This window comes from Lemur catta, chromosome 14 (assembly GCF_020740605.2).
Source record: "Lemur catta isolate mLemCat1 chromosome 14, mLemCat1.pri, whole genome shotgun sequence".
Taxonomy (NCBI): Eukaryota; Metazoa; Chordata; class Mammalia; order Primates; family Lemuridae; genus Lemur; species Lemur catta.
In genome coordinates, this window is record NC_059141.1 from 19,956,519 (window position 1) to 19,972,926 (window position 16,408).

Below are 16,408 nucleotides of genomic sequence, written 5' to 3' on the forward strand. Positions count from 1 at the left end.
ATAGCCCTTACTCTGGAGCCACAGGGCTATTTTATAGCACACTTTTTCCTCCTTGCTAATATTTCACTTCCTACTCAATGCAAATGCCAGATTAGAAGCACAGGGTTGAAACTCCTATTCAATTCCACTAAGTAAAATTACTTGATAGAGTAGGTCAGCATAGGAAAACTGCCCAACAAAGCACCGTGACCTTCTGTGACAGGACATCATTGTGTAAAATGATGCCATGTTATCTCCCTTGCTCACCAACCCAAGCAGGTAAAGCCAAGCCAAGAGTCTGCCTACAACCCTGACATGTAGAATGCATAATGGATAATGGACATCACCATTTGTAAGGTTGTACTAAAATCAATGTTCTAGTAAATCCACGTAAAATGAATGTGCCACCACTACTACCATCACCATCAACATTATTATACCTTATCTTCATTCACCCTCTATGTCAAGAATAATTAACCAGTCCATTTATGTTGCCTTCTTCTGGTGGTCTCAAAAGCAGAGAGATTCAAATGCTTCTTGAGTGGAATTAGTCCTCTATTTATACTTGACACTTTCTCTGGGTCCCTCCAACTGCTGAACAACCTATCCTACTCCTCCATCTCAAGATCCCAGGTGGATGTTAAGCAAATGTTGTATGTAGTTATTGCCTCAGATGAAATTATGACCTATGCTCTTGCAGCTATACAATATTTTAAATTGCCAACTGAGCTCATAATGGATCTATAGTGGTGCTGTCCAATATGGTATCCACTTGTCCATATAGTAGCCAATATGGTAGCTCCATTTTTGGCTACTGAGAACCTGAAATGTAGTAAGCATGGCATGCTAAAATGGTAATAATTTTGGATATATTGGGTTAAATAAAATTTATTATCAAAATTAATGTTACTTTTTTACACTTTTAATGTGACTACTAAAAATTTTAAAATTACATATCTAGCTATTTTATAGTTCATTTGGTCATCACTGGTCTAGATAACCAAGCATTTGTAATCAACTTATCCTCTCTCACTGACCTTTAGTCATGAGAGAGTTTTTACTGATGATAGGTACTTCAGTTTGTACCATGTCCTAGTGCAAACTTGACATCATCCGCCCTTCCTCTTCAACCTCAGCTGACCTATATTACTACTCATCAACTCAGTCTGGTTGATGATTTCTAATATAAGCCAACATTTAAGCAAGCTACAGGTATTGGTAGACATCTATAGTGCAGCCTTTGAAAAGAGCAAATGAATAGCCTCTCCCTTTCATCTTCCTGACTTATTCTGTTGGTTATTCGAGGTTTTGGTATACCTAAGTTGCGTAAAATTGGATCCATCTGCACATGCCACATGATCACATGAGACATCTTAATGCAATTCCTTTCCAATTATATCCCGGGTGTGCTCTGGCTGGGAATTTGGTGGCCCAGCTGATCACTTGTGCCCATTGTGTTCCCCTTCCTCAAGCTTTCTAGCACTTTGTTCTCCAACACCACATCTCTTTAAGTTCATGCTTCTGGATCTGCCATTTGAATGACTGAAATCCCTGAACCAGACTCCTATAATAACATAACATCAAAACTTCTTAAGCCCATCTTGGGCTCCAGAAATAGCCCTCCAAAAACCAAATATTTGGCTAAAAAAGCCTCATGTTTTTCAGAGTAGCTCAGACCACTCAATACTTCTTTTCCATCATGGCTCCCCGCCCCCGCCCATATCCGTCGGGTAGATGGTACATACCACTATGTTACAAACAGGTAAGATAAAAGTGCTGAGAAGGTGAAAAACTTGCTTAAGAAGACAGAAAATCCATTGGAAGAGTTAAGACAGGCATCCGGACAAACTTAGCCCCTCACTTCTCAAAGAGTGGTCCAGGGACCAGCAATATTAACATCACGTGGGAGCTCGTTAGAAAGGAAGAATCTCAACCTCACCCCAGATTTCCCAAATCAGAAGCTGCATCTTAACAAGATCCCCAGATGATACATTGGCACATTCAAATTTAAGAAGTGCTGCCTTAGACCACACATCCACCTGCCAAATCTGTTCTGGGTCGTAGAGGCAGCAAACGAAAGGGAAAGACAACGAATCTCCAAGGAAACTCTATTTGAGCATCTGAGAGAGGAACTAATCCATGAACAAAGAGAGAAACACACAAGTAATTTAAGAATTACTGAAAGTGTGCCTTGACCTTTTTTTTATTCAACGAGTTCCTCAGATGGAACTTTTACATTTTCATTTTAAGTTTTCAGCACCAGTGTACAAGAGCTCCAGTTTGTCTATCACTAGAGCGCACTGTAATATCTGCATATCACTTGTATTAATTTACTTCACTGAGGCCCAAGAAATAAGGCTGCATCTATTCCCAGAACAGAAGGCCCAAACAAAACAATAACTGTGGTCTGCCATAGGTAAATGGGAAAGGTATCAAAATCTGAGTGATGAGAAATCTCTTCTGATGCTCCCAAAAAAGATACCCAGCTGAAGAACTCCTCAGTTTCCCCCAAAAGCCATTTATGATAAACAAACTCTATCTACACTCCACCTTCTTCCATAGCAATGCATTTCCTTTGATCCTAGCTTAGGGAAACAGGAAAACAATGAGTGGACTTCCTTCAGGTGTTTTACTTACCCAGTGCTGTTAAGGTAGCTTTGACCAAGGCTGCAGTCTTTTGATGGGGATGCTGGATTGTACCAGAAAGCTGGGACACACTGGCTCTCCCCATGTCTCTCATAGCCATAGTCACTGCCAGAAAAGTGAATATCGCATAATGTGTATCTGTACAAATGCTAAGGTATCCATAGACACATGCAAACATATACACATAGCCCTGTGGCCAACTAAAAACTTACAACCCATTGTTTTAAATATCCCTAACGAGAGCAAATAGTCACACGTTGAGAATGGACTTTTAGATTTAGAAATAATCCCAAGTCATTTGGAGTCCAGTTGAAAGAAAAAAAATAGTGGATTAGAAAATGGACATTCTAGGTTTAAAAAGGTATTGATATAAATAATGTAGTGGGTACACTGGCTTGGGAGTAAGTGTGGAGGAGGCAATGAGTTTAAAAGCACATTTTGGGTCACAGTAGAATAAGGAGGTGACAACCAAGAGGATGATTTTAAAGGTCAAGATACATTTCTGTACAATGATTCAATATCTATTGCTCAAAAACTGACTTCATAGATTCTATTTTTATTTTTCTTCCAAACTCACGCTCTCTCAAAGATACACACACACACACAAACACACACTCTCACTCATGCGTACACATACAGCCATTCAAGCTTTTCGTGACTAAAACCCAGACTGCTATTTTCCTAAAAATAAAATAAAGCGACACTATAACTCTTTTCTTTTTTTTTTTCTTTCTTCCTTTTTTTTTTTTTGTAAAATCTCAGCCATAATGAAATGAAGAAAGAAAGTCAGGTATGATTTCCTTCCACTTTCTATCCTATTCCAAAATGAGGAAGTAACAGACCAGTGTAGGAGAGGAGGGCTTCCACCTGAAGTCCAAAGTGTGTCCCTACTTCTCAGAGTTTCATGAGGCTCTCAGGTGTGTAAATTTCAGAGCAGAAGAGCAATGAAGTAGCTAACAGGGATTTTCCCTCTTTCACTCCCAGAGGTCATTGAGGGTGACTTCACTTGGCAGAAGAATTGATGCTTCTAAGTTAAGCATCCAAAAGTTTCCTAAAACCCACAGAGTGGGCAGAATAATCTGGACACTTGAATATGAGTCCACTGAGTGTTAGTGAAACATAAAGCAGCAAGGGAAGTCTCTTCCTCAGTACCCACCCATCCTTTCTTTTTCACTCCCATATTCCTTGAGTCAAGATTTTGTGAAAGTCCAATGAAAACAGATGCAAATTATGAGTGTGTGTATCTGGAATAGGCATGGATTGGGGACAGGAATACAAATTTAATTCCATGTTTATTTATCACACAATATGTGCCTTGCTCTGTGAAAGAAGTATGGCAATCCCTGTCCTTAAGGGGTTTTCAGTCTTTGGAGGAGAGAGAGACAACATACCTCAAACCCAATGAAATAACAGAATGATACAGAGCACTAAACAGTGCAGTTAAGAAGAACATCTGATTAGTGAGAATAAAGACATTATCCTCCCAGTTTGGCCCCTCCTCAACATCTCCTCCATCTTACTCCACTAAAACCATAGCTGCACAGACCTAACCAACCCTTTTACCCTCTTTATCTTCTTATATGATATGCCCTGGGCTTGAAGCACTCCACCTCTGTCAATGTCTGATGGTTTCCTACTTATTATCTAGGTCATATGATGCCATCCCTGATTCCCCAGACAAAATCTTTGGGGCCAAAGCATGTTGGAAACTGTAAATAGAAGCTAAAGAAGAGCAAAGATCTTTGTTGTTGTTGTTTTCCAATATAAGTCCAGAACAGGACCTAGGACATTGCAGATATTGAATAAATATTTATTGGCTGAATATTACAATTACATTAACCAACAATTGAACTCATTATCCCACTGCACTATGTCTGTCTCTGCAGGAAGACTAGGATCCCACAATTGATGTCCCAGTATGATCCACAGGGAGTGTCCCCAAGTGCTCAACAGACACCCAAGGAGTGTGACTAGAGTCGTGCCTCGCCACCTAGACAAGTGGAACCCAAGATCTGCTTTCATATGGCCGTGTTTAAACAAAACTGGAAGAAAGGAAGCAGAAGGAGACATTTCTGCCAGGAAAATCTTTTGCCAAGCCTTCTGATCAACTACTAGACATCTCCCAGCCTGACAGTTCCTAAGGACTAAGTAAGTGTTGTGCCAGCTTGTAACAGCCATGGGAGCTGACTGTTAAAATTTCAGAAATTTTGCAAACTAATTAAAGGTCGTTAAACAAAGTCACTATTAAAATTAAATTATATAAAATTTCAATTATGTAAATTATACTAAAATGTAATAAGTTCTAAAAACACATAAATCCTTAATAATTTTATTATTATATGTAATATATGTTATATATAACATATACTATATATAATATTTATATTATATGTAAATATTACATTATTATATTATCTATGCTTTTAAGGTTATATGTATCCATGTATCTGTATGGTGGAAATATTATATAATGTTGTGCTACTATCTATCGATATTTCTTCTCAGTTCTACATTCACTGATGTCATGTTTGTAGCTTGAAATCTGCCATGGTGGGACTATGTACAGCAATCAGCAGATATTACTAATCAAGGCTTATTTATTTTATTATTTATCCCAGAGAGCTGGTAGTTAAATATTTACCAGCACACCACTGAATATCTTACTTCTAAGCATTATTTATCTTCAAAAACATTGGGCTGTGTAATGTGTGCACTAATTCTGGAAAATGCCCTCATTGCTTTATTGCTTTAAGAGGCGAATCCTGTTGAGTGGCCTGCTAACCCTGGGAAATATTGGTAATGTAGGCAGGAATGGTGCTCTCTTAGGCAGCTTTAGGAAGGAGAGAAATGTCTTAATGCGCTTTGCTAAATGTAACCATATTCAGCAGTTTTGTTCAGCTCTGCTCCCTGTTAGTGATGCAGTAATTTCAAAAGGTGCATCAGGCATGTTGCTTTGCCCCAAAGAGTAAAAGCACCTCATTAATATTTAACAACATTAACAGAAACTGGCTGCCCCCAAGCTGTGGACTTCTTCATTAATTTCTGCTAAATGTATATTAAAATCTATCCCAACCTCCCTCCCAGCTCTGGAGTCTGCATGATTTAGACAAACAAGCAGCTCCAGCTGCTGCTCCAGCTTCCTGGGGAAAGGTGTTTTGCTGTTGAATTGTGAGGTTTGGACAGAATGCATCAGAAAGTTTGATTTGCCTCAGGGAAGTATGCTGCCACAGATTCTGCAAACACATAAGCAGTTTCCTTCCAGAAATAAGTCACCTCTGCATCTTTCTTGACTATAAAAGCTTTAGAACTTCTAAAAGTTTAGAGGAAAACTTATTTTCAGAAACCTGTATGTCTTCCAAATCCCATCCAGGAGGAATAGCCAAGATAGTTCAGAAATCAAAAAGCCTCTGCATGTCAGAATAGGAATGTATACTTCTATTCCTTGAGTCCAACCCCCTCAGTTAGTAGACTGGAAGGAAAAGCAAAACGAGGAGAAATGACTTTCCAAAGATTGTACACAGCTGATAGTGGCAGATGATGAGATGATGGGGACTCCTGATCCCTACTGGGCATTCGTAACATCCCATGGGGCACCCATTTAACCATCAGGAAGGGACCCCTGCTCCTCAGAAATGATATTCTGAGACTCTTGGAGCCAACTAAGAAGTCATGGGCTCTTCTACACCAGCTGCAGGGGCTGCCCCACTCTCAGACCATGCATAGCCCTATCACAGCTTCTCTCATCTGGCAGCTGAGATTCCAGCACTAGTGATTGACAGGTGCCTCTGTCCCATTTTAGGAGGCAGTAGAGCAGGGTGGGTTGGGACCAGACAGATAGAAGCTATTGGTAGGCACAGAGTGAGTAGTCAACTAACAGAAGCAGCCACAACAACAACTAAAACAATAGATTAATATTTGACACCATCATTATTAGCTAAAGGATAAGCCTAAATACAGTCATAAAGACAGAAAGACAACTATGTTGGGGCTCAGAAAACAGTACCCCAAAATGAAGGCCTCAGAAGCAAAAGTTTTTCTCTGATCTTCGCCTGTCCTTCTGCCTCTCAGACCCATTCTCCCCCAAGGCTAGCCATAGAAACTAGAATCCCTCTTCCCCAAGGCAGGTCATAAAAGCCAGAACCCCTTTTCCCAAAAGCCAGCCATAAAACCTAAAATTATTCTGTGTAAAAACTGGCCATAAAGAAATTATTTGACCTACCTTGCTTGACTGCAGGTCATAAGATCCCTGTTCTAGAGGGGGCCCTGTCTCAAGCCCAGGAAGAAGCAATGCTGCTTAGAGAGGCCAAGAAGAATTGAAACACATGGGCCTTGCTGGGTTTCCCCACTCAGTCTATTACCATTACACCATACCCGTTTTGTCCAACCATATTTCTACATGGCTGTGCATACTTTGTTGAACCTAAGCATAAAAATGGACAATTTCCCATGTCTATGGGTCTTTATTCTGAAGGCTCCCATGTACACACATTAAACAAATTTGTGTGCCTTCCTTCTGTCAATCAATGTGTCTCATGTCAGTGATTTTTCAGCGAATCTTTAGGGGACCAAGGGGCTGTATTTAGTAGGAAGTCTCCACAGTCCCATGACCACTTCCTGCTAGAAGCCTTCCATGATTACTTCAGTCTTCAGCAATCTTTTGTTCTGACCATCTCTAGCACATACAGTCAGAACCCGGTACTGTCCAACAGAACTTTCTACAAGAATGGAAATATTTTATATCTATGTTGCTTACTATGATCGCCACTAGCCAGTGCAACGAAGGAACTCAATTTTTAATTTCATTTCATTTTAATGCAAATAACCACACGTAACTAGGCTACCATAATGGGCAGCATAGTTCTAGGCCATAAAATTCAGCATTTAATTATACTGTTTATTATTTTCTGTTATGCCCTTTTTTAGTGCAATAACTCTTTTTTATATGTGTTTATGGTCTTGTTTATACTTTGACTTGCCCACGATAGCAAAAAACATGTTTGTTTGTACTCCGTATGCAAAATTCTAAAAGTTGAAAGGATTTCAGACACCCCTGAATGTATGTGCCATGGAAGCCCCAAATCTCTTCCCCTCTGTCTTCTGCATCACCACTTGATAAACTTGCTCTGTGAATCTGACACCACATTTGACATGGGAGGTGGCCACTAACACATACTAAGACTCAAGAAAATTATTACTTTGAGTAAATTACTGAACCTCTCTGTGTCTCCATTTCTTTACCTACAAAGCACCTATAATAGACTCTCCTTCCAGGAGTTGGTTGAAAAGACTAAGATAGTTCATCTATAAGACTTGGTAAAACACTGGTACATAGCAGGTGCTCAGTAAAAGTTACTGTTGAGGGGGTCGCTGGGTGAATGAGTGAGGGAAGAGAACTGCTGGGCTTAACCTCTGGTGCAACCTGCTTTCTCCCAGAACAAACAAACATATCTGGGTCTCCCAGAGGGCTAACTCCTTCCCAAGAGGCCTCATGTGACTTCAGAGTTGACCCCTTATCCTCCCTTTTCTGATTACCTGCCAACGTCTGACAACTTTCATTCTCAGTAAGGATTTGTTCCTGGCCCCTCATGAGCACCATGATGGAGGTTGCTGCAAAGCGGCTTTCTAGAGTAAGCATGAGGCTGGAAAGATTTACCAGGCTCTTAAGTCAAAATATCAATATTTATGCAAAATTCATACTTATTACTGATACCTGCTCTGGTGAAAGCTGTGGAAGCCAATGCTGCTCTACAAATAAATGCTTCTGAGAATCTATAAAATTTCCTCTTTTCTAGCAAATGAGGAACACTGGTGGAAAATACCTTCCCTTTGTGAGTGCAGGTTGCACTTCCTCAATTCTTCTGCCAATGTGAAGACACTGAATCTGTCCTTCCCAGCTTCCACACCCCACCTCATCTGATTAAACACTAGGTTATACCCTCTCCCTGCTGTCTCTGAGACCTGACCTTGCCATGCCCTGCTATGGCTTAGGGAAACACCTATATGGAATATGCTTGTTAACTGCTTATACTAACTGAGGTGGCATTTCAGATTCCTTATCTAATACACTTCCTGGCAGGGAGGACCACTGAGAAGGAGACAAGGCTATGGCACTGCTGCCATACACCAATTTCTGGCATTAGCATTAAAGACAAGCAAACTAACAATCTATATCTGGTGGACAAAACTATCTATATCATTTAACCAATAGCTATGCTTATAAAAGTTGACTTAAAAATAAAGAAGACAATTTAAAATATCCATTCCTATTGTCTCTACAAATCACTGTAAATGACCCAGGAATTTTATAAATCAAAAACCGCTTCTCCTTTACTCGGTAGTGGGAAAAAGAAAATCAACTTTTTAGGCCATATGACTTTGTTGTTGTTCTCAGATCATGATGACTAACAGTCAAGCCCTGTCTGCTTGTCTACCCTACCTTAGACTCAAGTGGCTCTTCTATCTTCTTTTTAATATGAGGTTGAGTTGGCTATAGAAATACCTTATATATCAAAAAAAAATTCTATAAAGTCTTCTTGGAGACCAAATACCTATTGCAATTCTAGTAGCAATGGTCAAAACTATGTCATTTGAAGTTGTTTTAAAGATAATGAAACATTCTATGTTAAATTTCATCAACAGCAGTAAACCTAGGTCATTTGGAGAGGGTTTTTAATTTTGGAGGAACTAAACTTGGAAACTCTATTTTTTTCTGGAAACATAAAATAAATTTAAAATAACAAAGACTCATTTGATTTCCTGAGAAATGGCATGGTATAGAGGACAAATCACGAGGTTTAGCTAGACCTGCATCTGAACCCCAGTTCACTCTCTCTGAGTTACATAACCTTGGTCAAATAACTTACATCCAAGATGTTCATTTCCTTCTCATTAAAATGGCAACAGTAAAGCCGACATTACGGGGTCTTGGATCCACATGGCACCTCTACCGATGCAAGTATAAGAACTACAGAAGGCCTTGCAAGGGCTCCTTCTCCCCACCATGCTCTTCTTACAGATGGATTCTGACAGCAGTTCCCAAAGAATTCAGAAATACTTTAAATAATGCCACCAGAACTGAATAAATGGATAACACAAACAAGTACTGCTTTAAAGACAATGCTTATGTGGATGTATAAGCTCTGGTTTAATTTGCAACAAATACAATAGGGACCACTTAACCCTGGAGTACAAGATTGACAATAGCAGCGGCAGCAACGGCTACCACATGTTGTATCCCTGCGTTGTACATAACTAGGATAAATGCCTTACCTATATTAACCATGAATATTAATTCATTTATTGATACATTATTCTTCCCTAGGACCCAATGAGATACATGTTATATATATATATATATACACACACATATATATATATACACACACATATATATATATATATATTTTTTTTTAATTTGCAGCTGAGGAAGTGAACTCACAGAGATTAAGAAAATTTCCCAAGGTCAAAAACTGTAAATATAGGTGCTGGAATTTTTGTCCAGACCAGTAAATGTTAATGGAATTACTGAAGAAAAAAATATTTACGTTACAGTTCTTGTTTCTTCTCACTTGTGATGCCTTCCAACAATGGGTAAGGGTCTGTTATGGTTCAGAGAGACAGGGGAATGTGCAGCGTGACATGTTCAAAGACACTGTGCCTCAGTGGGGTCAGTTCACAGAAGGACACAAGGAAGTCTGAAATTCACATTCTGAATACTGAGGTTGGCATCAATATGTCACAAGCCATAATTCTGGGGAGCTTACTATGCTCATAGCTATGACTATTTTGCTGGATTGAAATTAATAATTGAAAATTATTTTTCCCAAGTGTGAAAATATTCTTTGTTCACAAAGGCTTCAAATTGCCACAGAAAGGATCCTGCTATTCAAATTGAAATTGTGCTTAGTACATCCCACTTTAATGAATCTCACTGAAGCCAAGCTTTCCCAGGCATGAGTTCAAGCATAAAGAGTAGGTGGGGAGACGTCCTAGTCCCCCTGCTGGCTTGCAGTCATGCTCCTGGTAGAAAGTGGGAAACAAACAATGGCTTCTGGTGCAAATCAAGCTCAAAAAACCAGCTGGAGGAAGTGAGAAAGGAAGGAGGGAGGCTGCTGTTTAGCGACAGTCGCTCTGTGCCCATATGGACTTACTTCTGCTCTTCAACACCAAAAAAGCCCAGATGCAGCTCTGTCATTGCCCTTCCCCTCCCTACTCGATAGGCTGATACCTGAGCCCTTAGCTTTGTCTTTTAACCTGGGATGGACTACAAAAATAATCAAACTGAACTTTAGCTTTTGACTGTGATGCAGAGGAAGAATTCAACCAGCTGGGATCAGAGGGCTATGCAGCCATCCCCAGAATCGGGGAGGTGTTTGATCCACCTAAAAGAAACCACATTCAGCAACTTGCTAGGACTACTCATTAGATGTTCACTCTTGGATTCACAGCACTCACATTCTACTGGGGAAAGATGAGTGCTAAGAAAACAACTGAAAACATGATCATTTCATACAGTGATTAATACTAAGCAGACAATAAAACAGTAACGTGCTAGAGAGTGCCAGGGTGTGGGTGAGATTAGGTGGTCTCAGGAGGCATTTCTGAGAAGCTGATATTTTTGCTGAGACATGAGTGATTCAAGGGTGCCAGCCATGCTGAGATTTGGAAGACATTCTTGCACTTGCTGTTCCCTCTGCTATGAATGAGCCTGGATTCATTAAGGTCCAGGAGATGGTCGTGTGACTGCAATACAATGAATGAGGAAAGAAAAATAAGGAATTTAGACACAAAGGCGGTGTGGGGCTAAGTCACCTACAATGGTACAAGCCAAGGAGAGAGAACTGGACTATCTTTTAAGGACAGGGGAAGACATTGGAGTATTTTAAGCATAGTAATGATAAGATCTTGTTTGAGTTTTTAAAATAAAATTTTGGCTGTTATGAGGGGAATAGATTTTAGGTTGACGAGGACAGAGGTAGACAGTTAGGCTCTTGGAGTGACTCACACAGCTGTAGAGATGGGAAGAAGTGCCTTGAGTTAGAACGTGTTTTGGAGGTAGGAACTCCAAAGACTCGTTGATGGCCTGGATCTGAGGGTGAGAGAAAAGGAGAAATCATACCCTCCTGGGATTTAGATTTTAGCAACTCAGTGCGTGGCTGTGTGTCTTACTGCAGTTGGAAGAACTGGGCCAGGGACTGCTTCCAGTGGGGGGATTGAAGGAGAGCTCTGGTTTGGCCACATTAAGTTTGATATCCCTGCTAGCAAAGCAAGAGGAGATGAGTGCTGAGCAGATCGCTGGACACACATGTCTCCAGCCAAGAGGAGAGGGAGGCCAGGGCTGGACGAAAATATTTGGAGACTTGGGAGTCATTGGCTATAGGTGAGATTTAAAGTTGTTCTTTATCATTGACATTAGGAGGAAAAGAAAGGAGATGATGACAAGAGAGTGTTTGCATGGAAGAACACAATTTGAGTGACCTGTCAAGGTAACTGTCCAAGGCAAGAGCTCTCTGAGCTCTTTCCTTTCTAATACTTTCCAACACAGCTGCTCACAGAAGATGAGGAGAAGCCCCCATGGAAATGCTGCTCCGATAGAGCAGTGATCTTCCCAAGAAAATGCCCCTGCCTGTCCTCCCATCTGGTCTAGGAAGTGGGACGGTTGGGTCCACGGGCCAGCAGATATACCTCCCACCTCTGGGTCATGCCTTCCTCTCCAAACACCATCTTCACCTCCACCCCTCAAAAAGACAAACACCCGATTGGAATTGGTGATAAAACGCCCAAGGACTCACCACTCGAAGTCCCAGTCGGCACAGACGCAGGGTTCTGAGACCACTGACCCCGAGTAGTCTCGGCCCAGGGCACACTGAGCTCCTGGCTTACGTTTCTTGAATATTTTCCTTTCTCCCATGACGCAAGGCTCTCCCTTAGAGAGAAAGTCCACAATGAGAGACAGAAAAACACAAAGGAGGTGAAATAAACCAGCTTTTCCACAAGAAGCATTATCCTTTTCATTCTCCTTCAGTCACTCTGCATAGCAGCCTCATTCCCAGTAATGCTGCGGACCCAGGAGTTTCAAGAATAAAAATGCTAATATTTTACTGCCACCCAAAATGAAGATTAAGGGAAGTTGGCCCACTCCCTCCCCTCCACCCACCATAGTCAGTGATGTCTACATGGTTCTGTTTCTTCTTCACCTCCATGGAGAATGCAAAGCCTCTAGGCATCCTCTCAGACCACCAGGCAATCGCCCAAATGGCTTCAGTAGCAATTCTAGTGGAAAGGAGCCCACTTCTGGCACGTTTTTCACATCATCTTCAGAGGAAAATTGAAGTGGACCCAAAATGTTCCCTCTCTATGATGAACAACCATGCCTAAGTCCTAATTTCTAGTCAAGGATAAGAAGAGTAGAAGAAGGTGGTATAAATGACAAGGACCTAATGGTGCTGGAGAGTGCCAAAGCTAGCCTATGCTACACAGCAACAAATGTCTGCCATTGCTGGACCCATCCACCCCACTGTCTATCAGTAGCCCTGTCCCCAAGGCTCTGGGGCCCTTACTTCAGGCTGGCTTAAAAAATGCTCTCACCCCCTACATTGGCAGATAAGATGAGCAAATCATTGGAGGGCCTGCCATTTCTCCAAGGACAGAGCCAAAATCCCAGGTTATCATCAGCAATTCTTGCCCAGGCAGCTCAGTGACCTCAATGAGTAGATAGGATCCCAGGGTGCAAAATGGCCCCAAAATATCACCCATCCCTGCTGGACCTGGATGTGTCCCACCCTATCCCTTAAATCCATGCCCTTATCTCCAGATGGCCCACCACCTTCCTCCCCCAAACAGGAAGGCTTAGGCAAGACCAAACAGGGTTTGCATGAGCTCCTCTTCATAGAAGCCAGCACTCCCCGATGCTGGGAGTACCTGATTGAGCAGGTGCCAGGTCTGATAGTCCTCCTTGGTGCAGCGCCGGCTGAAGATAGACTTGTAGTCCACTTTCACCAACTGCCATTCAGAGCGGAGGCTGAAGTGGCCAAAAACTCTAAGTGTTTAGGGAAGGGATAGAAAGGACAAGTGGAGAAGGCCCCACAGTCAGTTACTCATCCACAAAGACAGGGGACGAAATAGAGAGTCACTGCAGCCTGGACCCTAACTGTTCTTCCAAAGTGAGTCCACTGTCCACACCACTCAGTTAATTGGCATGTCATTCACAGCGGGTTCAAAATTAACCAATTATTTTTATTACAAAAGGAATATATGTGCATTACAGGAAACATTTAACACCCATCAGCCCCAAATCTACCACTGAGATAAAACCATTGTTCGTATTTGGACACACAGCCTTTCCATTTCTCCTTGATGCCAAGCACTGGCATTTATGTCCACTGGCAGGGACTTAGTTTCCTCATCTGTAAAGTGGATTCTATGTACGTGTGTTGGGGGAGCAGATTAGCTAATCTAAAGTATGATTCTGCCAGTTGCAAAATCCTTACTGAATTTGAGTGTTTTAGTTGAAATTCCTACTGTTTAATTCAAATGAATACCTAATCTCCTTCTCCTTCCCTAAAAATTCACAGCAGTCTCATAAAAGGAACTCATATTTATGTGTAGTAAGAGGCACACCATCTGCATGACTTAGATAATCAATACTGACCTTTTCAAAGTCCAGCAGTTGATAGCCCTATGAATATGAATGATCAATCGCTTCTAGAAAAATAAAAAAAAAAAACTGATCATCCATACTCCACTCAAGCCGCATGTCTTGCAATTACAATGCAAGACATCTATCACAGTGATGTAAAGGGAGACCAACCATGGTGTGAACTTAAAACAACAGAAGTCTTTCAAGAAATTGGATGGCTTCCATTTCAGCAAGACTTAATCACACTACCGGCCCTGGATTTTCCTCTGCCCAAGTTCAGATACTCTTATAGAGACATCTAAGAGACTAACTCTCCTCATGGGACATTTCCTTCTGCTATCTGAAAGAAAAGCATGCTTATGGGAGGAGCAGAGACTGACAAAAATTGTGAAATGTGGAAGAAATAGGCTTGTTTTTACAGATCATGCAACTTAAAAGTTTTAGCTCTGATTTCATTTCATATAGAGGTCACATCAGTCTATTTTAAATCTCTAACAAAACAGCTATCGCTTATCAAAAATTTTCACTTGTTTGAAGAGAGGAGAGTTAAGTTGATAAACTCATCAAGACAAAAACAAACAAACAAACAAACAAACAAACAAACAAAACCAGTGAGAGAAGACCTTGACAAATGTCTTCTTCTGTCTCTATTCAGCCTATCAAAATCTTCCCAGATTCCTATGTCACTTCCTCCAGTAAGTCTTCCCTGATAGGATTACTACAAGTAGCAGGATGTTCGTGATGCTAAATCAAACACTTCTGCCTACTCCAAATAGTTTACAGATATTTCATGGATCACAAAATGCATCAGGTCAGATTAACCCCATTCCTTCCTATGAAAAGATTACTGGGCAGACAGAAGAGGGAAATATGAGACACATGATTTACCTGGATATAACAAGGCATTTGATGGGTCTGGCCATAGAGGACTTGAAGAGAAGATGAAAAAATATGAGCCAGGTGCTAGTCAAATTATGTGGCTGAGCAGTACCTAATTAAGACATTAAAATCAACCAGGAGGGAGGTGTGAGTGCTCAGCTGCAAGGTTCTGTTTCTGCCCTTTCTTATTCATCATTTTTATTAATGACTTGAAGACATGAAAATAATGGTCATCAATGGAAACTTAATTTTCTGATGACAAAAAACTGGAGGAAACAGTCAATATGCTCAATAGAAGAAATCAGGACCCAACAAGGTCTTGACAGATTGAAGAGATAGGCCAAATTTAATAAGATCTGACATAACAGTGAGAAATTTCAGATCCTCCTCCTAGTAATTACATAAGTATTGGATTAAAGAAATGGGGCTTGGTACTGCTCAGGTTAAATAATAATAGTCGTGGTAGTAGCAGCAGCATAAGAGTTTCCATATACAATGTGATCAATATAAGGGAACACTTTAGAGAGATCTAAAATATTTAAGGTGATCTTGAAATGCAATAACAGAATTATTTAGAACAAAAAAGGCAATATGTGGTCTTTTTTACATTAACCAGATCACCAAGGACAATTGTGATTAGTTTTGGATGTTACCATTCAAGAAGGATATAAACTAAGTATCTCAATCTACAGTACATATTTGAGCTTTGGTGGTGGTTGTGGAGTTTAAATTCCCTTAAATTTTAAACAAAAATGTGTGCTTACTGGCACCTATGTATTTATCTATGGATATATCACATATATTTTATCAGATTATTCAAAATGGTTTCCAGTTCCCAAAAGACTATTCCCTGAAACTGTGAAGGTGACCTTATTTGAAAAAAGGGTCTTTGCAGATGTAAGTCAGTCAAGGATCTCGAGATGAGATCTTCCTGGATTGCCAGAGGGGCCCTAAATCCAAGGACAAGTATACTTATAAGAGATATGCAAAGATGAGGGGCATGGTGAGGGAAAGGCCATATGAAGACAGAGGCAAAAACTGGAGTTATGCAGCCACAAACCAAAGTGCACCTGAAACAATTGGTAGATGGACGAAGCAAAGAGGAAATTCTCCCCGCAAGTCTCAGGAGCACAGCCCTGCTGACATTTTGATTTTGGATCCTGGACTCCAGAACTATGAAAGAAGAAATGTCTGTTCCGTTAAGTCATCCAATGTGTGGTAACTTGTGACAATGGCCAAAGGAAACTAACACAAATGACAATATGA

At 40.7% G+C, this 16,408-nt stretch overlaps 1 protein-coding gene across 1 annotated transcript in view; it reads right to left on the reverse strand.

The window, feature by feature from the left end:
- SORCS3 (sortilin related VPS10 domain containing receptor 3) overlaps positions 1 to 16,408 on the reverse strand; it is a 556,391-nt gene that overhangs the window by 37,531 nt on the left and 502,452 nt on the right. The window contains exons 15-17 of the mRNA XM_045569400.1: positions 13,546 to 13,663; positions 12,417 to 12,550; positions 2,617 to 2,730 (exon numbers count right to left, since the gene is read on the reverse strand). Coding sequence (XP_045425356.1) covers positions 2,617 to 2,730; positions 12,417 to 12,550; positions 13,546 to 13,663 — 366 coding nt within the window. The remainder of the gene's footprint in view (positions 1 to 2,616; positions 2,731 to 12,416; positions 12,551 to 13,545; positions 13,664 to 16,408) is intronic.